The sequence below is a fragment of the Anser brachyrhynchus genome, assembly GCF_964034855.1.
Source record: "Anser brachyrhynchus genome assembly, chromosome: 1".
Lineage (NCBI taxonomy): Eukaryota > Metazoa > Chordata > Aves > Anseriformes > Anatidae > Anser > Anser brachyrhynchus.
Genome location: NC_137694.1, coordinates 165693933 through 165721805, shown reverse-complemented (window position 1 = coordinate 165721805; position 27873 = coordinate 165693933). Strand labels below are relative to the sequence as shown.

Here is a 27873-nt window from a genome sequence, read left to right as displayed (position 1 = left end):
AACATAAATTATATTTTATCCTCAAATTTAAAAATAGAGAGGAGAAAAAACACCAGCTTCTACCAGTAAATAACCACGTTTATAATCTCACTAAATCCAACGTAAGTTACAAAAACTATCTCTAATAATTGGTTATGCACCACCATCTAACTATATAACTCACTGCAGTGCCTAAAGACCCAAAGACCCAAAAAGCTGATTAAGCAATTAAAGCATTCACTTGACTTTGACAGATGGGAGCATGGCTGAACACATGTTCATGTACGAACACAGAAAATACTTTCACATTGTACGTGCAGGTGATTTGGAAACAAAAAATATCCAGTAAGAGAATTCTATCCTGCTGCAGAAGGTACAATAATCAAGGTGATGAATTGAACTAGAAAGCTTACTTACACATGAAGGGCTAAAGGACAATTTAACCACGTATAGCTCCCCCTTGGTCAGTTTATAGGAAACTGCAATTCTGTAAGTAGGTTTTCCAGAAAAAAATATCACAGCTTACTTCTTTGATTACAGCACTGCATTCCTTGCTAGGTTAATTTTCAAGATGGTTGATAATATTGGAGAGTTCAAGAGACCTCCAAACCTTAGTAATGACAGGATATTTTAAATATAATGGCCTATTTGCATTTCAACTTTAAGATTTTATTCATATTCTTTAATGAGACAATAAGGTTTCTTTCAACTCTTTATCTCACAACACCATCCATCATTTATTTTACACTTCCATTAAATCCAATAACTGCCATGGTCTATAAATTTCTGACAGCTAATTGCCATTTACTTGCATGCCAGCAACAGTACAAGCAATTGTTTTTTAAAAGTGCTCTTTTTCTCTTTTAGATAGTGACATTGCTAGGGAGGATGGATTCCTTGCAGAATAGTGTTAATTGTCACTGAAGAACAGATCTTCCGCAAGACCTTGGTCTGCCAATGAACCCATTAGCTGCTACTGGTGGAAAAGCTTGTCTTTTAAATGTATTGCACAACTGAGACAACATCTGAATTACTAAAACAAACAAGTCCAGCATATATCATACACACTGGAACTTTATTGTCAGTACTATTAAATTGCCACAGCAGAGAGCTGGATCAGCTATCCCAAGCCAGACACCACTCCCAGTAGTGAATGAATCATAGAATCATAGAATATCCCGAGTTAGAAGGGACCCATAAGGATCATCAAGTCCAACTCCTGGCACCGCACAGGTCTACCCAGAAGTTTAGATTACGTGACTAAGTGCACAGTCCAAATGCTTCTTAAACTCCAAGAGGCTTGGTGCAGTGACTACTTCACTGGGGAGCCTGTTCCAGTGTCCAACCACCCTCCCGGTGAAGAACCTCTTCCTAATGTCCAGCCTAAACTTCCCCTGCCTCAGCCTAACACCGTTCCCACGGGTCCTATCACTGGTGATAACAGAGAATAGGTCGTCTGCCTCTCCACTCCCCCTCGTGAGGAAGTTATAGACTGCGATGAGGTCCCCCCTCAGCCTCCTCTTCTCCAGGCTGAGCAGGCCAAGTGACCTCAGCTGCCCCTCATATGTCTTCCCCTCTAGGCCCTGCACCATCTTCATCGCCCTCCTCTTGAGGCTCTCCAACAGTTTAATGTCCTTTTTGTACTGTGGTGCCCAGAACTGCACACAGTACTCGAGGGGAGGCCGCACCAGCGCAGAGTAGAGCGGGACAATCACCTCCCTCAACTGACTAGAGATGCCATGCTTGATGCATCCCAGGATACAGTTGGCCCTCCTGGCTGCCAGGGCACACTGCTGGCTCATATTCAACTTGCTGCCAACCACAACCGCCAGATCCCTTTCTGCGGGGCTGCTCTCCAGCGTCCCACCACCAGTCTGTACATATAGCCAGGGTTGCCCCATCCCAGGTGCAGGCTGTCCTGTTTGAAGTGCGTGTGAGTTGTTCATGCCAGTTGCCTTCAGTACCAGTGAAGAGTCCCAGCCATGTTTAATTTACTAATATTAATGTAGACTAAGAGGATGAGTACCAACATTGAGACCTGGAACAAGACACTGAAATAACCTACATCTCCAGTGAGTTCTGCTAAAAGCAGAAGCTACAAAGACATGCTGAAATGTGGTAACACTGGATGGGCAGCAGACTAAGCCCCAGCATGACTGTATGACATCAAGGTATTTAGAAGTCACCACAGTCTACCACCTTGCAAAAGCTTCAGACAACGTGCTGCAGGCAAGAACAGTTTGCCTTACAAGAACATTGATGGACTTTTCTCACTGCTTGTTTGATTGTTGGGGTAGAAGTGGGAGTTGTAAGCAATCATTTGTCCTTTGTTCCATAAACCGTTGGTGTAAAGTTCAGAAGGACCTGAGAGTCCTTCCTCATTTAAAATTTCATTCAGTATCTTTGTAAACATAATTACAGAATTCATGCTCAGGATTCCTAACACATTGTCTTAACCACTAAAAATACTAAACAGAGGGGCTAGAGAAGACTAGTCATTTTTTGTTTATACATTTGGAAGGAAATAAACCGTTGAGTTCTTCAAAAGGCAATGCATACTTTAGCAAACAACACAATACATGACACATTTGGGTACATTTTAGAAATTTATATATGTGTTACAGCAAGCTCTGAGATCTCTGTGAATTGATCACTGGATTCATGCAGATAAAAGAAAATTACTTCTCATTATGACTTTTGGATTCCAACAAAGATGTAAGATTACAATGTACCTTTCCTTTTATTATAATATTTTCATTTTATTCATTTTGATTTTTTTTAATTACCTGATTTTAGAAAGCAATCATCAAAGTATACACAATTTCTCTCAGATAAAGATAATACTTGGTATGGCTCCTAAACCCTTAAGTGTTCAAGATCGCTTGCCAATCTTTTCAGAGAGTGAAGGGCAAGACAGGACCATTGATTCTTTGGACACTTGGAGGGATATCTGAAAAGAGTCAGGCAGTGAAATGCTTTGCACAGCAAAAGTGTCCACTTCTAAAGGTTTAGTTGACACAAACTCCTAATAACATGACCCACACCTTCCAGCTTATTTTGCAGCCATGATGACCAAAGAGGACCCTGTACTCCTGTACTACAACAGCTCATCATTACCATTCATTTTTCCATCTGAAATTATGATCTACCTGTTAAGGTGCTAGTGCAACTGCTTCCTAACTTGCTTAATCAGGAAAAAGGGTTAAATGGTTTAAATAACAGCAAAGATCTATTACTTGGCCTGTTTAAGGTAATAGATCTAACTCGGGCAAACAGGTTTGCTAGTATTTTGAAACAGCAAGTGACTGACTGCACAACACACCCCATAGGGTTTCATTATAAACAACAATGAACTCAGAGATTCCTAAGCCATCCAAAAGGAAACATCAAAGTGAGGTTTATCTAAACTGTTAGGTATCTTGGATGTTATTTTAACATTCCAGCTCGAAGCCTCTGTGAAATCACAACTCAGACAAGCAGTATTTCTTTGCCCCATTTTGTGGATTTAGCAGTATTTCCCAAATCTTTTACAGTTGTTTCTTCTGCAAGAAACTGGGCTGCCTCACAGGTGTGGCAGACAGCAGGTGGATTGCAAGAAATGGAATATGCACATTATGGGTCGTTTGACCTGCTTCGGAACTTGAAACCTCAGCTTCCATCTCAGCACCTCTTTCTAGCAATACAATATTGGTAGTTTATTTCACCTGCACCCAACAAGCTTCAACAATACCAGCCTTGATGCTGTCTAACCTAATCACAAGTCTTAAATATCATTGTACATCCCTGTCCTCACTCAGCGCTCTTCCCACCTGCTTGATTCCCCGACTGGCTCAGGTCCCTAAATGCCATCAGGATTGCCTGTGTTCCCTTCCAGGTTGTCTACGCAGGTCCATTTGTAGAAACGATGTCTTCCTGCTGCAGCCTAGCCTCAAGACAGTTTTACTCAGATGGAAATTTAGGAAGCAAAGTGCAGACACTCTGGCTCATTCCTTCAGCTCAGCTTTCCACTGTACCACAGTGAGAGGGAAGAGGAAGCAGCAGCTTGTAAGTACGTTGCTGCTACTGCATTAGCATAGTACTGATGTAAGTCACACAGCCTTTGACTCAAAACTAGTCTAAAATCTAAAGTGTCTGACAAAATTCTTCCAAGGCTTCTTACACTTCCTTTGGAAGCAATCCTTAACTATCTGATAGGCTGCCTTTCACCCACCAGTACTACTGAGGTATATGCTGAAAAGAGCCAGAGTTACCACAGCAGAATCCCCATTTATATAGCTATGAAGGCTACTTTTTACTGACTTCCAACTGGTTACAGAAGGTCAGCTCAAATGCAGGGCAGTGCAGCTTTCAATTGAGGAGCTCATCGTTGAACCACAGCATTGCCTCATGTTTCTGAGGAGCCTCTGCTAGTGCAATGTTCTCAATGGCCCTTCTCAGCAATTACTCTTCCAATCTTTTGTTTGCTAAAAGCTTTGTTAAATGTTTTATTCTGGATCCTGAAAATCAGGGGTAAAAACGAGGAGGGAGAAAAAAAAAAAAAAGAGTTGATGCCAAACACATACAATAGAGAACAGCACAGTGGTGCTGCCTTCCCCCCCCCCCCCCCCCCCCATGGAAGTAACTCAGGTTGAATCAAAACTGAGGGAAGAAGAGCTCTACTCATCCCAGCTACTCACTTCCACACCAGTATCCCCCACCACAAATATCTTTTCAGCCACATGGTGAAATAGATTAGGAAGACAACTCACTTATACTACCACATTTTTAAAAGCTCAGCTCCTTGGACACTAATAATAATCACAGAAATACCTATATCAAGCACAAAAGACAGACAGGAGCGACCAGCCAGACTTTTCTTTAATATCACACAGTATCACAGTATCACAGATTTCTAGGTTGGAAGAGACCTCAAGATCATCGAGTCCAACCTCCGACCTAACACTAAGTACTCCACTAAACCATATCGCTAAGCTCTACATCTAAACGTCTTTTAAAGACCTCCAGGGATGGTGACTCCACCACCTCCCTGGGCAGCCCGTTCCAATGCTTAATAACCCTTTCGGTAAAGAAGTACTGCCTAACATCCAACCTAAAACTCCCCTGTCGCAACTTTCGCCCATTCCCCCTCGTCCTGTCACCAGGCACGTAGGAGAACAGACCAACCCCCACCTCTCTACAGCCTCCTTTAAGGTAACTGTAGAGAGCGATGAGGTCGCCCCTGAGCCTCCTCTTCTCCAGGCTGAACAAGCCCAGCTCCCTCAGCCGCTCCTCGTAAGACTTGTTCTCCAGACCCCTCACCAGCTTCGTTGCCCTTCTCTGGACTCGCTCGAGCACGTCCATGTCCTTCCTGTAGCGAGGGGCCCAAAACTGAACACAGTACTCGAGGTGCGGCCTCACCAGAGCCGAGTACAGGGAGACAGTCACTTCCCTAGACCTGCTGGCCACACTGCTTCTTATACAAGCCAGGATGCTGTTGGCCTTCTTGGCCACCTGGGCACACTGCTGGCTCATATTCAGCCGACTATCAACCAATACTCCCAGGTCCCTCTCGGCCAGAATACTGGCATAGAAAAAGAGAACATTTTGTGCAACTTAGTCCTGGCCATGAAAGAGTTACTTCTGCTTTATACTAGAAAATGAGTTTTTGAAAAACACTATAAAGTTCAGCAGTGGGCAGAAATTATCTAACAAAAGAGATTCAAAAGCTAAAAGATAGCTTAGTGTTTGTTAATTCAGGGTGACTCCAGAGAGTAATTCATAAGCTTCTAAATTAATATTTTTAAGGAGGTCATAAAATGTGAACTTTAGTAACTGCTATAGCCAATCAAGATCCCATCAATCCTGCCGTAGACTACTAAAACACTAGTAATTACTTACTCAAATTACTTTAAAAGTTTAACAAAAGCTTATCTACAGATAGTACGTAGCATGATAAACGGTCATCTTAATGGCATTGTAGTGAATGCTACTGGTTAATCTTTTTATTGCTTTAGATTCCAGTTTCTGGAATTTATTCCTCTAATACAAAGATATCTCTTCAGCGTTTTCCTGGTAAGCTTTCTTCCAAAAAAAATTAGCATTTAGTAAATGTGAAGGAATTAATGAATTTGAAAGGAAAGGCTAGCACAAGAGTAAACACATCAGTATTTTCCCTATATGTAGCATTACAGTAAATGAAGATGGAAAAGAAAAGGCACTTACCTTAAACATACTTGAAAGGGTTCTTCAACACAGAAACAGAAAAAATAATTTTTAATGATTTTAATGTTATCAAAACACAAATGGAGTGAATAAATATAAGTAATACTGTGGGAAGTTCACCAATACAATATTACAAGTATGGACAGCATTAACCTGTTACAACTTCAAGTGTAACAATGACATGTTCTGTGATTTTTCACTATATACCAACAGAAAAAAAAAATGTTCAATTTCATTCTGTTCAACATGGTCAACATGCTTATTTAATTTCTTATAGAAAAATAATTTTATAATTCAGGCCAGGAATTAAATCTGCTAACCAGCAGTTCATATGTTAACCATCTCTCAGCTTCTTCCACCATAAAGGCTCTTTGCTACTTGATCTCGCATTTTTCATCAATACAATACCCCCCCACACAAATTTGGCTATATCACAATGATACATCTAAGTACGCAATATACAGGCTGTTGGTTCTGGGAATGAAGGAGTCCAAGCTCTAAAACTAAAGAATGCACATTTTTCAGATTCAAAGAGGAACTTTGCAAACTGATAAAATTTTACCATAGCAGCAAAGGAAGAGAAATAGCCTGTAGGACTACCAGGGGTCAGATGCTTGAATATTGGAAACAGGTATTCACCAATTATTGACTTAGCAATTTAAACGTAGATAGATTTTTTTTTTTTCTGAAAGATACTAAATAAAATACTCCTAGTTATAGCAGCAAAAGAACTCTCTGTAAAAAGATTAACCCATTTTAAAGGCTAACTAGTAGATAAGTAGTTATGGTTCCATATCCATCCCATTTAATCACTGGAATAATGTATGGAAGCAAGGTTTTTAGATATGAGCAGGTAACATTTCCCATCACTGCAAGAGTTAGTTTGAAAGATGCTCATAACTTCATTACTTAGGTATGGGAAGTCCACCTTTGAGAATATCTACAGTGCACAGTTCTATACTGCAACAAAGTTTTCTAAACCTGCTCACTTGCAGCCTACTTGGGTATTTTTTTGTGTTCTCAATAAAACTTGCATTTTAATCTTACAAAACTTTGCTTTATATGTGAATGTTATTGCACATGAGGAAGTTTTGAAAACTGCAGCAATGAGAAAGGTTAAGACTATAGAACTTTGTAAACCAAATAAATAGTATCTTACCATTTTTCTCTGTTTTCTAGAGTAAAGTATTACCATGGAAAAATATAACTAAAAATTGTATCAAAATATATATGAACATAGTATGTCTCTCCTACTTGCTGTCAAAGTGTTAGAACTATCCCATGGAAGATACATTATCTTAAACATTATCTAACACCTCTCTGAGAACAGCAGTGAGTAAATATTAAGCATCTATCAAATCTGAATGCAAACAGGGGATTGTGATGATTGAAACCAAAGTATTCTTTCAACAAGATTTTCTCCTCTGACAATAACTTCTGATAAGCAAGACTCCCACCTTTACATGGGCTCAGAGATACTGACTTGGAAGTTTTCCAGGACTTTGTAACGTATACTCCACAGGTGACGATCCAGCTGCCATCTCTTCAGAAAAAATGCAGATGGTGATGTCCACATAGCTGAATTTGTGCGTTACTAAGAACGTAACAAAATTAGTGATATTAGTACTTTCTAGTACTGTGCTTATCACTGCAAGGGAAAAAGAAAACACCACGTAATAATTCAAATGTGCATCCTGCATATCTTTGGCCTAAACGCGATTTCTGTGCATGGGTGTTGCACGTTCCATATTCCAGGTGGAGGTGCATGGGGAACAAGCAGCTTCCCAGTTCACCCAGGCATGACAGTGGAGGATATAAGAACTCTCAGGATGAACAAGTATTCCATATTATAGATGAAAAATTGCTTTGTGTAGTTGCACTGCACCAGTTGGTGGAGCTACAGTAGTAATTCTTTGATATATTTAACGTGAGTCTACCATAAAACAAAGATAACTGGTTACAGTGGTGAAATTACTTCACATCATTTTAGACTAGTAATTGCTTTTGCAGTTTATATAAAAAAAAATGTAATACCATCCCGCCCTGCCCCACCCCTTTGGAACAATTAACTTCTCTGTTCACTTCAGATGCCTTACTCTATATCATAAACCCCAAAGATTTTTATGGAAAGCTTTGACGAACAGAATGTAGCTACCCAAAGTTTTCTATAACTTCAGTTGTAATCTATTAAAAACTAATTCAACTCCCAGAGAAGAATATATGCCTCTTGTAACACAGAAATGTGCCTCTATTTTATCCAGATTTAAATACCTGGAGTCATATTTTATCATTGGTACCTAAATCCAAAGAGAGATACCTTGTTTCAGTTCACACAAATAGAATTTCTGCTGACATGGTACAGATGGATACAGGTTTCTGCAAGAAATGCAAATATTAGCATGAGAACTGAAACAGGAAAGATATTACAGAAGTGCTGAAATGGGAGCAAATTACTTCGAGTTATTGTCAGTTTCACTTGTGTAGCCATAGTGCCCTCTAGCATTCAAAAGAGAAAATACAGCACGTTATCTCAAGGAAAAGAAAATCCACAAAAGCAGAACTGTCCTTTTTTGAGCAGAGAAGGATAGTTTGTAAATGTGAGAAACAACATTTCTTCATGTTAAAAACAAGGTGCTTTTAAGGGAAAGGACAATCCTCTCAGCTTTTATTCATCAGAGTCCTGCAGAGCTAAGAAGCTTTGTAAAACGTGAGTTCTTGTACCCTAGAGGCATTTCTGTGCTTCACAGATCTCACCTACGCTGTATATGCATTAGCAACATGCACATGGCTTTGGCAAAAGTATATGTATATTTACATGCATAGATCAACATACATATTTGTGAAGTCTTTGTTTTCTCTACAAAGAGAAAACAATTTAGTGCAAACATCTTTATTGCACAGAAGTCTGTGCAAGATGAAAAATAAATTATGACCTTTAAAACCTAAAAAAACCTTTTTTCATTTCCCTAGAGAACAAATTATTTCATGGACAGAAGACTTAGTCTGCCTTACAGTAAAAATAAAAATAAAAATAAAATAAAATATGAAAAACAGAAAGATCTATTTAGCTGCAGATCATTAGGAAAACATTTTGGAGAAGTTTGTGATTCCCTTTTCCTTTGCATTTAGAAGAACACTAAGCCTAAAAAAGCAGAAATTATGCTGTATTAACTGTGAAATGGTCATCTACACCATTCACATTTTGAGGCCTGTAAATAGAAGTGTGTATTTCAAATAATCTCCATAGCTTATCATGAGGAACTGTAAATACTGGTTTGCTTTTTTTCTTTCCTTTTTAAGAAAAATATATGCTAGGTCATATGAAAATATCTTTTTTGAAGAAAATATTTACTCATCATGTACACATTACTTAAAATCTTGAACAAATTGTGTTTGTAACTTTAAAGATGATTTTACCCTCTCTGCATATGAAAGGCCAAAATAAAAATAAACAACAACAACAAAAACTCTACTGTAGATGTTTATCACAAAAGGGAGTTTTGAAGAGTACATGCCCCCATTTTTTTTTTCTCCCAGTTGCTGACAAAAGCTAAAATCCAGTTCATCAACTCACACAGACAGATTGTTGAAAGGTAAGAAACTGAGTTAGCCTACTGTGCTAACAGGAATTCCACAGATGATCCTGGAATTTAAAATATGTAAATTCTATGATCAGAAACATTAAAAAATAACCAGAGTCAGACGAGATGATATTCAAAGACATCTACTGGTCTCAGCATTACAAGCTTAGTGTAAGAAGAAAAGAAAATTAATCTTCAACTCATATGGACAAAGAAAAAAGTATTAACACTCAGGTAAACTTCAGCAATAACACACGAGGAATTTACAAATAACGATCCATAAGGAAAAAAAAGAAAAAAATCCTTATGTAGTATGTTCTTGAAATCCTTCTCATTAGCAATCTAAAGGGAATTCAAATAAAGACCAAAATCAGTCTATTTTTGTTAGAAGCGTTTTTGATGTCTACAGATTCAAAAAGGTTCAGAATGAAACATGCAAATGCATTAAAATAAAAAATGAAAATTATTTTTAAAACAACCAGTATTCAGACAACAGTAAGACAAGCACACTAGGGGATTTACCATGGTCTACATGAGTCAACAAAAAACAGCAGTTTGTTTTTAATCGAGAATCAGTTTACAACTATATTGGCTGAATGGAAAAACAGATTTTCATTTTTCTTTGTGAAAACTTGACCAAGAATGCCTTGTTTGTCTGACTTAACGGTTTTACTGGAAAGTAATCAAGTGCTGTAATATTAGTACAGTAAGGAACACCTCAACTCAGGATAGAATGATAAAGAACCATCAAAAGTATTCACTTTCATAATTAACTCCATTTCTTTTTTCACTAAAATATCAAATTTCTGCTATTTGTTTCAGTTGTTCTAGTCTTAATTTGTTAACCGTAACTTCATTTTTTAATTGCTATAAAATTTAAGCAGTATAGGATTAAATCCAACCATACCACCTTTAGTTGCAACGCTAGAACAACGCTGAATTACAGTAAATTAGGTGCATAACTGAAGGTCTACACCCCTTTATGTTACTTCGTGTATTGGTACAAAAGTAGTATAAGACAGTTGGAAAAAAAAACACAACCCTGCCCCTCCCCACATCTATATTTGGAGACACGACCTAGGTTCAAGATATATCAGTTAAAATATACAGGGGACATAGGAAACTTCCATTAGAACTACTCTGAGTCTAAAATTTTTGTGCATCTTTTGGTGTTCTTTTATGCTCATGAGACAACTGACAATTACAAATGTGTCCATTCCACCTAAAAAAAATCCAGTTACCTGGATAATATTTTGGACTCCTCGTCTAGTTAAAGAAAAGAGACTGTTTTCAGAGAGTCATTTAGGAAAGAAGCCTATTTTAAATGCCTGAAGTTATATGAATACTTTTCCATGGGTGCTTTTTCTATTTACAGAATCATCTAGATTGGAAGAGTCCTCCAAGATCACCTAGTCCAACCTTCTTCTATTTAAGAAAGACTTCCTGTGACTTGGCTATAAAGTCAATCATGCACCTTTGTGCTTCAGTAAGAGATAACTTGTATTTCTTCTGTGGGTTTTCCAATTTGAAATAAGTGGTTTTTAAGAGATGGAAAAATAACTACAACACGGCCTATGCATAACGCTTGAAAGAGGCATTCTTGCTGTTTTACTGTTGACAGCCTGAATTACTGAGTCCCATTAGTTAACATTTTCTGTCATTTACCAAATGTGGTTCACTACTATATTGTCGTTGAACTATGTATCAGATCACATCTTATTCAAGTACTTCACACCATCTAGTTGGAAATGAAAATACCTTCTTAAGTGTTTACCTTTTTTCCAAAGAAATTTGGAAAAGCTTTCTGGGGAAAACCAGGGTAACCCATTCTTGGTGTTTCAGACTAGGAAAATCCATTTGCAGAACTGTTGAAAAGAATACAATGATTTAGCTAAGTACAGTGGAGGCATACTTAAGAACGCATTCAGAAAGATCAACTAAGTAAAGAAAAGAATGAAAATCAGCAGGATGCTTGGTTTGTTCGGTCAAACAAGGGAGGATGCAGCTCCACATAACAAGAGATTTCAGTGAATGCTGAACTAATAAAGGTCTGACTGGACTGAATGGAAATGATAAGAGTTGGTTAAGTTAGTAGCAAGAAATGGGAGAGCAAAGCTAGGCTCGGAATACAAGGACAAAACAAGCCAAAAAGAAAAAATCAAGGAAATTATAAGGACAGAAAAACATACAGCATCAATTTATATTGCAACCAGGAAACCATTACTTTATGCTGAATGGCATCCTGTCAGATTAGTTTCAACTGAAACAAGTATATATTGTTTTTAAAGTGGCAGTAAACCAAACTAATATGATCCAGGTGGTTTTCAGTCATTCAAAATGACATAAGATAACAGCAGGGGATAAAACATGACAGCAAGACTTTCCCTGACATCTTTCTTTAGCGGAAGTTTGGGTAAGGAAGGTGCTGAAGACTTTTTCCCCTTACAGGTAGACCAGGTTGCAAACAATTATTAAGAAAGGAATCTTCCATGCATGCTGAATTGAAAACAAGCAAGGAAGCAAAGAAACAAGGAAGCAAGGAAACAAGGAATAATCATCTTAAAAGTACATGATACAGCAATTTCATGTGTTTCATAATAAGCATCCATCTAAAGAATACACTAATATTTATCATTAGCTTGTGCTAGGACTTACTGCCAGTAAAAACGCAAGTTTGAGCAGCAAAGCACACCACACAACCTTACAGTAGCATGCACAGTTTTTTCCCAGGCTGTACCTGTTCTGCAAGACAACACATTAAAAACTTCCACCTTCTGGACTGTCAATCTGGCAGTCTTCAAATGTACTAAATTATTAAAAAAGAAAAGTAGAAAAGCTTGTATTTAATTCAGTGAACTAGAAGTGCTCATTGGATAAAAAGGTTCTTAAAATATTTTATTTTGCCTTAAATTCAGTGTAAAAGGAAATCAATTTCCCAAATACAATTCATTATGGCAAGATTTAGAACTTACTTTAACAAGCATGGCAGTCAACTGTGATATTTCAATGTGAAACTAAGCCTGTACAAAAGTTTTAAGTGCATATTTTTTTCAAGCATGCACACAGGGACACAGAAAAAAGAGCCAGGTTCTAGGCTTCAGAAAACCTTCAAACGACTGAAAAGCAGAGGACAAAAAGTCTACAGTGGAAGGTCTTCTGTCTAGGATACTGCTATTTCTACTTTCCTCTGCTTGTATTATGGAATTAAGAAAAAAAAAAGGAGGGAGGGATGGGGGAAAGGAGAGAAGTGCAGGCGAGCAGCTCTCTCTTCTCCCAATAGGCAAAACACAAGAACTACAGAAAATATACTGTTAAATGAAATACTATCCTTCTGCATCTATTTGATAGATGTGATAGTGGTATTACACTGCACTCATTAATGAGTTGATTAAAAAAACTAATATTTAATAAAGGGCTTTCAAAAAAATACACAACAGCAAAACACCACTGAGGGGAAAAAGAAACAAGTCCTTTAATGTGAAGAGCTAGGGAGTTCCCCTTCCTAAGTAAAGGAGAAACTTCAGAACTCACACAGCAGAATGCCCTATTACAGCTAATTAAGTATTTCTGCAGAGTAGGAATTCTACTTACATTTCATGTATGTACATTTTCACATAATGAAAACAAACTATAGTATGAATGTAGTATCTGCCAAATACTACTTCTGAAATAGAAAAAAAAATGTAATTCTAGAAATCAAGGAATAAAAAAATGCATTAATGTGCATGGTCAAAATTGTTGGTTAATACCTACCAAATATTCCGCTTCTCCTAGTGTGTAAATTACATTCCAGTAGCACATATTTTTGTGGGACCAAGTTTTCTTCTACAGTTGTACAGTGCAAATGTAGAGAGTAAATTCCTAACTGTTGAATCATTGACTTAAACCATTTTTAAAATTCGGAAAACACCCAAAAGCTTTTAGGTGACAGAGTACAGCTGTGTATTAAATGGAACTTCATTTTGAGATATATATTTTTTTTATATTCAACAGTATTTTGAGGTGATAGTGATTACAGCTCCTTTTGTGAATATGGGGGTGGGGTTGCCATTTGGAATGGTCTTTTTTCTTTTTTTTTTTCTTTTTTTTTTTTTCATTATGAAGGACCATTGCCTCAGCTTTTTTGGTTATTGCTTTTTTTCTTTTTTTTTTCTTTTTTTTTTGAAGACCATTCCATTTATTTATTTTTTAACATCTTAAAGTCATAAGGACTTATATGCAAAGCAGTCATACACTTTATCATTAAAACCCATAGGTAAAATACGTACACAAATCCAACAAAAGGCTAGTACATAGTAAAGCCTAAGCATACTACTATGCAATATTATGAATACATAACTTTAGAGACTTCAGTTTAGTACTGTTATCTATTCATTTCTGAAAACATTCACAAAGATTTTAAATGCAAATTTTCGTTCCGTATCTGGAATAGAACAAAAATTATCTATGTTATAACAACTTTTGGTCATTTGTGCTTGACCAATTCGGTAAATTACAAAGAACCCAAAGAATTCTGTAACTTTCTGTAGAACTATGTAATAAAAACATTGCATATGTTCCTAATATGATGTCTTTAGCAATCATTTACTGAAATGTAACTCAAACATCAATCTCTCAAAACGTGTAACTGATCAGCTGCTTTTTAGTCTATATCCGAATTCAACTTCATCACAAAACCCCTTTTAATACAAAGATGCAGAAGTACATTAGGTAATACTAATGCAACACAGGTGCAGTTCTAGCATTGTCATTGATGAGTTGAATCATCTTCTCCATGAACGAGACTCATTGTCCTCCTCCTCTTCATCATCATCTTGAAGCAGCGAGTCATCCACCAAAGACTCTTCCTGAAACTTCAAGAGAAAAATGTGATAACCTCTGTTATGTCAGAAAGTAAGAGATCAAAAGGCAACATACAATCCTCTGCTCCTCTAAGATATAAGAGCAAGCAAATTCATTTTTAATAGTTAAACGGTAATGCTTTCAAAAAAAGTATACTGTGTGTATATTTAATATGCATATATTAATATACGGCAAATGCAACTTGTTTTTTTCTTTTACTGGACCTCAAAATGACCTTATACTTCAATAGATATTCTGATTCCTCAGCATGTCATCCACACTCAGGCTTTAATGTTCTGATGAAACTTGAGATGCTATACTGAAAACTATTGTTAGGTTTTCCAAGTTAATATTAACTATGCCTCTTTTAATCCCAGAGCTTAATCTACCTATGCTTTAGTATCAAAAAAAATTGAATATGGGATATTTTAATTTTGATAGTTTATCAAACTTAAATTCAGTATCCTTTAGAAAAATATATTAATATATTTTAAAATACTTTCAGCAACAATATATTAATATATTTCACAAAACACTGTTTAACAGTTACATAAAGTTAAAAAAAAAAAGTTGTTTTTATTTTTACCTACACACAGGCACAGGGGTAAACTTTTCCCTGCCTAAGATCTTTTTTTGATGACTGCATGTAACACAGCAATTTCTGCACTAAGTAAAGGACTAAAACTCAAGTATTTCCTCCCCTAGCAATGTCTCCCAGCTGTTCAGTTACAGGTATTTAATCTCTTGCTTGTTCTTCTTGTCCTAGTAATTGTAGGTTTTGCTACAGAATTTCCAAATTCACCAGGAAAACTGAAGGTTGATTTGTGAAGTCTGAAAACATCCCAGAGAGACTCCAGGCCGTAGGCTGAAGAATGCCTAGAACTAAGTCTTCCCTCTCTCCACTAGGCTGTTTTACATGTGGGAGAAACTCTTATCTTCATTACTTTTGCCTAAAGAAAATGCATTTTAAATCGCAGCTCTGTCTGCATCTTGTCTCAATATACGCTTGTGTACTGTAAGCTGGAATAAAACATAACAGCTTTCTGAGGACTTAGTCTCTTCCTCTGGTGTACAGATGTTCAGCAGACTAAAATATGATAGCACTGCTGAAAAGGAGAGCTCTCTCAAAAAAAAAAAAAGGAAAAAGCAACAACAGCAAAATACTCATCAAGGTCTTTCTTCAAGTCCTAAGCCTCTTTATGATAGTATTCCTTAGGTGAACTAAAATTATCAATAGAGTTTAGACAGAAAAAATGAAACCTTTTTCATGTGTGTACAATAGTGGCTATAAAACAAAGTTACATAAATAGCACGATTAATTGTAAGCACATGGAAACTCGAGATGTCTCATACATAAAAGGAATGCAAGACTGAAACTGAGGCGACTGATTACAGCAACCTCCACAGCCCTGATTTAATCCTGCATAAATTACAAATTTTAATCGATAAAATTACGTAAAAAATATTTTATGCAATTGGTTGAACTTCTGCGAATGAACATGAAGTTCTTGAACTTGTTCATCCAAGACCTGGGATTCCTAACACTACAATACTAACTTAACCAAATGCTAGAAGCAATACAAAGCACACACAAAGTATGACATTTAAATGTAAAAATTCCTGAAGATTGCTGAAAGGAAATCATCATACAAAGAAATTTTGTGAATGTCACAGGGTCTAATTCAGCTGTAGAGAATTCAAATAAAATCCAATCTAATTAAATGACAAATGAAATCAACATTTAAACCACGAAATTATTTCTTAACAGCAACCAAAAAAATTAAAAATCATTACCTCAATTTTAACTTACATCTTGAAAATTTGCTATGTTTTTGATGGGTCAATCAATTTAGGAGTTACAAAAAACAGCCCCATGCAGTCTTTTCCCTAAAAATTTCCACACCTCGTGACTCCTGTTAAGGAGTACAACCATCACCTAAAATAGATGTATCCCGCTACTACAAACACTTCACAAGTCAAGACAAGAGAATGTAAATCTGCCCTTTCCCTCTGCCAGGGCAGCCAGCGCACGTAACATTTTACCATCTTCATTCCCTTCCACTTCCAACTTTCCTACAACCCAGAGGTTCCCTTCCACACTCAGTATCTTCATATGGGGTTAAAATCTAAATCTCGCAATAGATCACATACCAATCAGTCTGTACTTTCTTTACTCTGCTGAAGTATTTGTGTTATCTTTGCATGCTCTTTCTTTCATTATGTAAAATGACAAAGTCTTAATGAAGGAGTTTCTCAATGAGACCGCCCACTAAGGTAGACTCCTTACAGTAGCAAACATTGCTGTTGATCTTCAGAAGCAATACATCCCTGATGGAGAAGTGACAATATATCTAAGAACCTCTGAACATTACTCAGTATAGTCACTCCCAGCTCATTACTACTTGACAATGTATGAGGCTTGTATATAGAAGAGCAACATTTATTAAGTCAGAATGCACAAATGCCTGAACTGCACACTCAGTGGTGGAAGCAGACTACCGGTCTTTAACACGGTAAAAATAAAATGGCATATTTAGAGACAGAAAGCAGACAAACTACATTTCTTCAGGAAAAAAAAAGAATGATAATGAAAAAAATGGAAACTGAATGCCAACAAATGTAAAAAGACTGAATTTGGTTATATCAAAACAATCTTGTGAAGATGCTTTTATGGTAGGTCCACCAAGATATCATAGGAAAAAGACATGAAGGAATACAGCTCTGAGTAACTCAAGGGTACTTCAGCTTTTCTATGGCAATCATTTATATACAGTTAATTGGCAGTAAATAAATTTGAAAAAAGGCTGCTTGACTTTTTCCTCAAGTGACACTTTTTTTTTTCCATAATTCACAAATGTATGTAAATTTGAACATGTTACACCTACCAAAAAATGCATCCCAACAATTCCTGTATTAACCTAGTTATTTGGACAAGGCTTTAATATCTTCCTTGCACCATGATGAAGACTGACACTCAGCAGGGGTACTTTAGATGTCTAAACGAAGTTAGTAGATTATCTAAATTATTACTTCACCTGCATCCTCCAAGACATCTCTCACTGTAAAGGAAAATTAGATTCTGAGATATGATCCTCTAAGAAATTAGTGCTTAAAGGACATGGTACAAATAACTGTGTTTTAGACAAGATCTTTGGTATTTCTCATGCAAATTCAAACCCACGTCTTTCAGTTTCTAGATATACCCTCTAGAAATGGAACATTCCTGCAATTAAAAATAAAGTATTTGGACTGTCAATAGCCTAGAAAATGAAAAATTTTAATAGATTACTCCACTATCTGATATTAATACACGAGTCAGGTTCAAGAAGCACGAATCAACAGATCGTTTTCTTTTGAAACAAAAATATTTCATCTTAAGAAATAAAGAAGGAAAAAAAAAAGCTTACTTCTTCTTCATCAGGTTCAGCTTCTTCTGTTTCAACAGCTGACATACTAGCAACAGGTTTGTTCCATGCCAACTTCAGCTCCTGTCCTTTAAACCGAGATCCATGAATTGCAGCCTAAAATACGTTTAAACTTCTTAGTTAAATATTTCCTTGTCGAGGGAAATACTAACTTTACTAATACTTAAATCCCAGACATAAGCCAACAGTCTAGTCTGCTTTTTCTGAAGAAAATCCAAGTTTTAATATGTCCACATTGGATCACTGTTTATAGTCTAAAACAAAACAACTTATTAACTACACATGAAATTCACACATCTTTTCAGTTAGATGATCAAAACATATTCAGAACAAAATAGACCTTAAAAATCAAGTATCATTTGGTGATGTAACATACTGAACCCAATACCTTCCTTGTTTTTTTAAAACTATCCTGATGTGTTCTTCACCTTTCAAAGACTGACACAACACTGTTAACACATTACTTACTGGAAGAAACAAGGCATTCCACAAACACAAATGATTTAACATTAAAACAAACAAACAACACCTTTGTGATTACAACTTAATCTACTGGAAAATGTTCCACTTCCTGTAAAGCCTTTGTAATTGAAATGTAAAAAATTTTAACTTATGGGATATTCATGCCGTTGTAAGTGCCAGATGCATTAAGTGGCTGCTTTGGAAATAGTATGTTCAAATTAAAGTAACATGAACTAGCATAAATCAGTGTTAGCAACATTCCGAAATAACCGTCACAGTCACAAAAGATTTATAGTACAATCTGAAAGCACAGCATAATGTGAAATGTAGAAACAATTACATGTTCAATGACATCTGAACATGAATTGTGTGATATTAAAGTCCCCAGGTATAAATTTTAAATCTGTACATATAAATTTATGATAAATTTAAAAGATTCTATGCCTATTAAAATGCAGCTCAGGAGCTTTTCGTCCATGGTCTCATCACAATGTCACACAACTAGAATTTTTAGAACTACTTATACGTGACATTTAGGTCCAGAAACAACTTGTAATCGTTGGAAGAAATTACTACTACATAAAAATGCAACATTTTACAACAGGGAATCCTCCTCTTCCTTCCTTCCAGGCTAGAACATATATGGTCATAAAGCTTAAGCCTTTTTTTCATTTAAGAAGGTAAAATATTAGCTGCATTTACTTCACAATTGGTCACAGCAGATGCTTCTAACAAGTACATTCTATATTTACAACTTCTTCAATTACTAGTTTTAAAGTCTGCTGTACTAATAAACACACAAATTCCAGTGAAAATATTTAATATAGAAGAATATCAAGAAAAATATAGACTTTACTGTATTTGACCTAGCACAGTTTTCATAAAATTTTCCTTTCAAAATGAAGGTGCAATTACAGTTACATGAAAATGAGAAGTTTTAATGCTAACTGGACTGTGGACATACAACAAATTGATAAAGAATTCTAATCCAATTAAAAACTCCCCACTTTCCAAGATCACATTCCAAACTTCACCTTGAATAAAGCTTGAAAACTTCATCTACTGGACTGGAGAACAATTAAAAAAAAAATGTGTTGTTTTTCAAATGCAGTGAAATGTATCATGGAAGAATAACAAATATATACAATTAACTTCAGCTATTCCACCAACCATGTCTCCCCTCTCCCCTGTAAATACCTTTCTGCATCTTCTGCACTATCCTTTTTTTCACACACTTCATACATAAAAATTTCTTCACTTCATATATAAAAACATATGTATAAAACTTCTGTGTTTGCTTCCAAAACTACTGTTCTCTGTTTTTAAGGGACAGAAATTTAACTAAGGCTGAAATTACTCTCCAGGCCAATTTTTCAGCAATGGTTCTAACAGTAAGACCTGTATTTTGCTGACAAATAATATCTATTAACTTCCTTGTGAACCATAGTCCATCTGAGAGAAGAAGAGATGTTATTCAGACAGTACATAAAGACAGATAATTTTCCTAGGTCATCTATTTTTAAGTGTAAGCTACTCTCAATACTTGAGAATATTTTTTATGTAATACTTATAATATTTCTTATATAAGCTACTACTATAATATTAGGTAATACAAAGGTGCAAAATCAAATATAAAATGTTAGGAAGCACCAAAATTAAAAATTTCAACCATAACTCAGTCCACTTGTGAGTATACTAATTATTACAGCTTTTATCTGTGTTTATGTATTTCTTATTCTCCACAAAACTTTTGTTCACTGTTGTAATGTGTGCCTTCAATACAGTTGTACAGTACTGTTTTTTCTCCTTACCAGTCATTATATACTATGCACACTAATTACATTTTTTGCAGAATAATTTCAATCTCTGTACAGTTAGCGCTCAACACTGCTACACATAGAATTTTCACAAACCATATTTCTGTGTTTCTTTGGAACATGGATCAAATTATTTCTCAAAATAATGCATCAAATTATTTCTCAAAATTTCTCATCAATTGATTATTACATTATTTCTCATCAAATTATTATATACTGTACCATCTATATCATATATATCATAATCATTATGATACTGTAAGTGTTCAAAACTACTGCCCCCCACTGGCTTCATTTGCACTGTAAATGTGAGTATTTCTGTCAATCATGTCAGTGGTCTCTCAAGATAAAGCATACAGAAAGAGAAGAGTCTGGCCAAGTATGAAAATTCTGTTCAAGTAGATCGCCACAAGATGAACTTTGTGCAAAAATATAAACTTTGTTCAAAATAGAAATATAAAATGAAATCTTTCTATACAACCATACCGTAAATATGATTCCATTCTTTTTCTTTCGGGAAGCCCTATTACTTTCAGGATACTCCTTCCCAACAGTGATGCAAGGATTTTAAAGAAAACAAAATCATTTGCAGAACAACTATGTTTGGTATTTTGCACAGGTTCATATACTGCCTACAATATTTACTGAATAAGGCAGGACTGCTGCTGAACCAAAAGCATAAAGTCCTAATGATCTGTACGCAATGATGCTGAATTACAACATACCTCAATGCTGGATTTTAGTTTCTAAGAGTTACTTCTGTAATTCTATACTTCTACAATTTCATAAAGAAATTTAAAAACTATATATTGTATAAGATTACTTTTAGACTATCCTAAATTTTCAGGCAAATGTATGAAAACAAATACTAAACAGATTCCAACAATACCAAACAAAATGCACAGGCTCAGTCTGCAGGATGTCAATGAACCTGCAGAATACTGTGAGGTCTTCAGGTGAAAACAGTGCGGTGTCCATGCAAAAACAACTGGCAATTAAATAAATACAAACCAGGACATCTAGCTATGAATTCCAACATTTGTCTTGATCTCTTTTACATCCTGTATTTTTCCCCGGTTTATTTAAAGCATCTTCATTTCATAAGAATTTCAGTAACATGCTGTTTTGACAGATTTGTTTAATCTGGAATTAAGACTTCTGTGTCAGACCTCTTTTTAAATGTTTTTGAGTAATTAACTAGATTAAATTTAATCAGTTATAGAAGTATAAAGCAGTTGAATGTTGCAGAGTATTTTCAACAAAGACCTATACTCACAGCTTCAGCTTCTGCTCTCGTCTTAAAGGTAATCACTGCGTGGAGAGAAGAGTCATCTATCTGGCAATCTTCAATTTCACCATATTGCTTTTAATATGAAAAAGAAAAAAAAAATGGTAAAATAGTCCTCCTCCTCTATCCTCCCCCTCTAAAAATGATGTCCTAAACAAAAGGCCCTCAAAAAGCATATAGAATTAGAATAGTGTACCCCTTCACAGCCTCAATGCCAATCAGAGTACTTTGCAAGAAATAATGTTTTTGTTTCCATTTTGAAAACACAAAGTACTGTAGTCTTCGGATTTCCTAACTGTAAATATACAGCAATGAAGTAAAATTACAACAGAAAAAAGAAGTTCTTCTGCTTCAATACTTCTCTCTTGATCAGAAAGTTGAGATCTTGAGATTACTCCCTTAGTCTATTATGATACACTTCTACAAAAATATTTAATAGACACATAGATAGATAGACACAGCCAAGTTTCCAATTTAGCTTAATTTCAGCATCTTAAGATCCTGTCCCATATATTCCTGGCAAGGGTCTCTAAGGTTCTTTGATGCTGCCATCAGCATAAGCTGCAATATCCAACACATTTACACAGGTGAAATGCACCACTGAAGTGCAGAGAGATGTGATATTTTAACAGTTGCTTTTAAGCTTTGCAAAACAGAAATGCTGCTCAGTACATTTCCACGGAATTTGGAGCAAGTTTAAAAACAACAAATGCCAAACTTGTAAAACAAAATGATTAACTTTTTTTTTCCTCAGTGTTAGCAGAGTAATACTGTGAATAAAATTGTATTTGTTGACACTAATAAGTTTGTTAATATTTTTGTTGTAAATTTAACAATCGCTGCAATAAAATCACCTAAGTATAAGGAAACACTAAGTCTTGAGCAAAATTATAGCCATAAACAGATGCCATACAGCAAGTTTTTAACAGTGACAGATTCTCCATTTTCAGTTTTATAATTCTTTGCAGTCACTATTAGAACAGTACACAGTGAAATGGAAAATATGAAAGGGTGCTACAGAAATTTACTTTAGCAATACCATTTTGGAGACTCAATCACGATATAAGGCTGTGGATTAAAAATAAGTTTATTTATTTTGCTCATCATACAGACTGGACTCACAATGTCTTACGGTTGACCAAGTGGATTGTACTGCTTAATTTTAAAGTTAGATGTTCTTAGTTTTACACCAAAAATTTACAAAATCTTTGTTTAAATGTTCAGTCTGTCATTAGAAAGTTGTGTATCTACACATGTAGACATATATAGTTCCTGGAAACACGAGACCTCAAAAAATAATACAGTAGTGTTGGCGGGTTACTTTTCTTAACTCTTGTTCTTTCCAAAAGCTGCTTACTCAGCTGCCAGGCAGGAAATATTAAGTGCAATGACTGAGGTAGAATTTACCAGACTTAGTGGCTCTTCAATTTCTAACTTCAAACACAACCACTCAAATTAAATATTGGAAAACAAACAAATAAACAAACAAAAGAAAACACCAAGGTGATGTGTGCTTGCTAGAGGAGGGTGACAGCACTTACTTACATGTTACTGATGTCAGTGCTGATATTCTCAGCATTCATTCCTCAAAATAAGCTAATATGCTTTTATTATAAGCTTTTTTTTTAAATGGAAGATAAAGGAGTTTTATTTATTTCTGTTCAACTATCAATTTATTATACTTGCTTAAAAAACACTGCTTAAATTTTAAATTTTTTTTTTTTAATCATGAATAGGTATATCACATTATAGATTCAGTCCTAAATAACATTTCCGGATGAATTAAATCAATAAAAAAAGTCATTGGAAAGAAGAATGTCATCCAAAGAACAAAAGAAGTGAAATTACAACATACCGCAAAATGAGGAAGAAGATCTTCTCTATCACTTTCTGTAAATGCAGAGATTTCTAATGCCCTAGGTCGATGATCCACAACCGCATGCACAGGAACTCCTCTGCCTCTACCCCGTCCACGTATTCCTCTACCTCTGCTACGTGATGCACCCCGACCTCTTGCATGAACCCCTCTACCACGAACTGAAGAAAGAATCCCTCGTTTGGCAGCCTAAGATATTTATACATAACATAGTGATTTTTTTAACAAACACATTCACAGAGCAGCTTACAGGTTTTAAAATAAGACGTTAACAAAAGTATTACTTTTTAGTAACAGATCAAAAACAGGACAGGAACAGAAAAAGGAACAAAGTATTCAAAAAAAAAAGAATGTCAGAAGAGCCCTCATCTGTGAGGACAATTCCTCAAAGGAGATTAGACTGTAGTGTAACATCTGAAATTTCTTGCTGTGGTGACTAACAATTTTCTCTTAACTCACAGACAGGACTTTCATTTTGACAAGAAAATATGGAGCATAGTAGTTTTTGGCCACAGGACTGTGGGGTATGAAAGAGAGGCTCTACTAAGCACCTCCAAGGACAAAGTATTCTCTAAAAATTTGGGTCTACAGTCACTAATTTCCATTCCTACAACATCTGCGCTTCCATTTTTAAAGAACAGTCATGCATTCTCTAGAAGTCAAAATGCTGGTGATGGTACCTCCGTCAGCCATTTAAAAATAAGTTGCAAATAATACCCTACAGTGTTTGTTTATAACTAAACCACTAATAACACTATTTGAATGCATGCCAACGATATCATTCATGAGGAGATGATGTTCTTTATTAATGAAATCATTCAGAACACCTATGAAATACTGTTAACTCCAGCTTGTGTTATTTCTCTACTCAGCTGGCTTAGCTTATTAACAAACCTATTTTCACAAGAACCAAAGCTGCGTAACAACTTACTTTTGAAGTAAGATTTTAATGCAACCTAGCTGTATATACATGCACGGTGTTCATATGTAGTTATACATAAAACATGACAAAACTTCATTAATAGGGATTTAATCAACACACTAGTCTGCTTCAGAGTAAAAAAAAAAGTAGCTACTACAAAATCATATATTCAAGACAGTACAATATTATACCAATAACTTCCAACAGTATTCTGAGATCCTTAGAATAAGACATAAAGAATCTTGCATAGACTTCCAAATTTTTGTAGAAACAATTCCTTTAACAAAAAGCGTATTTCTGTACACAGAACACTTTCTGAGACATTGTAATTATTTTGTTAAGTCCATCTTTCCTTGAAACTAATGCTGTAATAACATTGCTTTCTGGTACTTTGGTCTTTTTGGTTATTAAGAGAATGTTGACATTCAAGAAGAAAAGAACAAGCTGTGTGTTTTATTCTTTTGTATCAAATACACCTATAGACAACAATTTAATGATCCATGTTCTCAAGGAAGTACTACTACCCTAAGTCTGTAAAATGCCATGTCATCTTAAAGTTACAGAATTTAAATAGATCAGAGATCAAAATTAAAGACAGCACTAATTCTCTAGTTAAAGAGAGCTCAGAAATTTCTTATATATTATTGCTAAATGTCTCCATTTATAATTGCAACTTAATATTGCACTGAAGAAAAAGTTTGATGTAACACACAAGCTAACAAATATATTTTCATTAAAAGTTATTTGCTACAAAACAAGAGACAAACATACTTCCAGCTGCAGTTCTGTGTATTTTCGTCTTAATTCAGTAACTTCCTCCCCAGCTTGCATCTTCTTGTATAAATCCAGTTCAGTATCTAGTAACTCTTTCTGCATCTAAGAAATTGTTACAGCAAATTATTAGTTCCGCAGTTTACATTCGCTTCTGAGGAAACAATTTTCTGATGAAACTCAAGAATCTATTGCTACACTCTTATCAGCAGGCTATTTCAGAAATATACAGTGAGTTAAGGATTGGCCAGTGCTGGCCTTCAGGTAAGGTAGAAGTCTGCCACAGCACTTCTATCTGGAAAAAAAAAAATCCTAGAAACTCTAAGGAAAGAGAATTTGAAAACTACAGCATGCAGTGGAATTTTAAATTTAACTAAGTTGTGGCTTATTAATTTATATCATAGCTGTAACTTCAGAGGTATACTGCTTAAAATGCTAGGTTTCCACTTTAAAAAATAAGCCAAGCACAAAGCTTAGGAGCGTCTTGGCAAGGTAAAATTTCAACATGTAGTATTATGTTACTGAGCTTGGTGATGTCAAAGCCATCTAGTCTACTGTGCAAAGCCAAAGCCAATAGAATTTGTTCTAAACTACAGATACACAAAATAGAAAATGCAAAATTAAATGATGGTGATGATGAGATAAAAGGGATTCTATAAAAATTAAAAAAAAAGCAGATTTATGAATGAATACACAATCTATAATCAGTAATGACAAAAAGCTTCTAAGATTATCACAAGCACAGATGGTAGCTCTGTTCAGACCACAGTAGAAAAAAGCACAGTAAAAAGATCTCTGCTAACAAAAAGCTGGACTCTGATACTTCCAGAATTGCCCTCCAGCATTTGGTACCTTAGAAAGAATTATTTAAAAGTTCAAAAATATGTATGAAACTGAAAGGTGTCTCTGAATCCAAATTTAGATGTGTTCACGGTAACCACAGAGGTGCAGGTCATGGTACAGGTGCAGGAAAGAGCTTTTATGTGACCATGAAAATTATTTTAAGTTCCAAACTGTAAAGGGTTTGGGGTTGGTTGTTCTATTTTTTTGTTGTTTTTGTTGTTGTTGTTGTTGGGTTTTTTTGTTTTGGTTTGATTTTTGTTTTTTTTTGTTTTAATGGAAAAAGCAGCAGCCAAATGTTCTAATGACATCACAAATGAAAATTATAGATGACTATGAAATAGTTTTACATTTACACCCGTTGATTCAAAACCACAGCATGTAATGTATTCAAAGGCTGGTTGTCAAGAGATGAAGGTTTCGCAGTTGTGACAGTTGGAAACCAAGTATCACCACTGAATGATAAAGAAAGGGATTTTTTGTTTCTTTGTTTCTTTGTGTTTTTTTTTTCCTGGAAGCTTTAAAAGAAAAAAAGCTGGATTATTCAACTGGCAACTTCAACCTGAACCCCTTTCATCCCCATTTTTCACCATCTAGAGCAACCACAAAAAAATCATCTCCTGTATAATGGTTTTCAAAGTTTTCAAAACTGGAAACTGTTTCTCTCCAATCCCACTGCATTATACTAAATAAATGACACGACAAAACAATCACCTATGAAATTTCTTAATGACCAGTAGTTAGAACTCACAAAGTAGTCAGTGACCCTGGTGTCATAAAGTCTCTAGACTTTTGAGGTTTATTTTTAGTTCTCTTAATGAAGACTCCCCTTTTTATAGAGCTGTGCCTGGTCTCAAGAAGATAATGCCTCCTTCAAGACATAGCAGGAGGCAGCAAATGTTTCTACACTCGGGAGAAGGGGATTTTGTAATCTGCGTGAACTGGAACAGACAAAAATATGTAAAGATAACGACACACCTGCATGAGCCTCACATACATAACTATTCCTGCAAGTTTGCAGGGACTTCTGAAATGCCCAGGATTTAACAGCTAATAAAATGCAAGAGAACCTTGTGCAAAGCCTTTCAGAAAATTGTCAAAGTAATATATTTTAACTGAAGGATGGTCTTAATTACTCCCTTTCACAAAATTCAGATTTTTTTTCTTTTAAATGTTACCAAAGCAATGCTCATAGTTAATACACTATCTCCCTAAGAAGAAAGCTATCAATAACATCAACTTTTTTACAGTACAGATGTTCTGTCCAATATGAAATGCATTTAAACTGTTTCTTCACTTTCCATATTACAAAATAAATAAAACAACGCCTGAAGAATTGCTTAAAAGCTCGAATTCAAGTTAGTGTATCATCTCACTTTTACTGCATAAAAACTAAAGTCACGTGAGGAACTGGTGGACCAGGTTGCCAACTGAATAGTGATGTGGACTGAAGTGATCCCAAGATCAACATAAAGGGTTGAAGAGGGATAACCTCAAGCTACCACATATCAATACGTACAAATAAAGGAGGGCCTACAGAACAGTATTGTAGGGGAAGACCTCTATTTTGGGGGGAAATCAGTGCTTTTCTAAAGAACCTGTACACTGATACAAGTGACAGGAAACAAAGAGGAGGAATTAGATGTCTGCACAGTTCCAAGGCTACAATCTCATAGAGACTACAGAAGCATTGCAGGGTAACTCACACTACTGGAGTGCTGCGGTGGATGGATACTGGCTCTTCAGGAAGGCCAGGCCTGGGAGAAACAGGAGTTGCGCTCTGTGTGTGAGGGAAGTGTGAATGCATGTAGCTCTGCCTAGGGACAGATGATGAGCCAGCTGAAAGTTTATCAGATGGCACACCAATGT

At 35.7% G+C, this 27873-nt stretch overlaps 2 protein-coding genes across 9 annotated transcripts in view; one reads left to right on the top strand and one right to left on the bottom strand.

Annotated features, from left to right (window-relative positions):
* LOC308187791 (uncharacterized protein) overlaps positions 1–13953 on the top strand; it is a gene marked incomplete at its 5' end in the record, with an annotated part of 59219 nt that extends 45266 nt beyond the window's left edge. For all 5 annotated transcript variants that reach the window (XR_013944908.1, XR_013944909.1, XR_013944910.1 and 2 more), the window contains one exon: positions 847–13953. The remainder of the gene's footprint in view (positions 1–846) is intronic.
* The window catches only part of RBM26 (RNA binding motif protein 26), a 52516-nt gene continuing 38415 nt past the window's right edge, over positions 13773–27873 (bottom strand). For all 4 annotated transcript variants that reach the window (XM_080576123.1, XM_080576125.1, XM_080576122.1 and 1 more), the window contains 5 exons: positions 25165–25269; positions 23451–23660; positions 21584–21670; positions 18011–18124; positions 13773–14614 (listed from right to left, as the gene is read on the bottom strand). In XM_080576123.1, the coding sequence (XP_080432249.1) occupies positions 14525–14614; positions 18011–18124; positions 21584–21670; positions 23451–23660; positions 25165–25269 (606 nt within the window). In that variant the 3' untranslated portion in view covers positions 13773–14524. The remainder of the gene's footprint in view (positions 14615–18010; positions 18125–21583; positions 21671–23450; positions 23661–25164; positions 25270–27873) is intronic.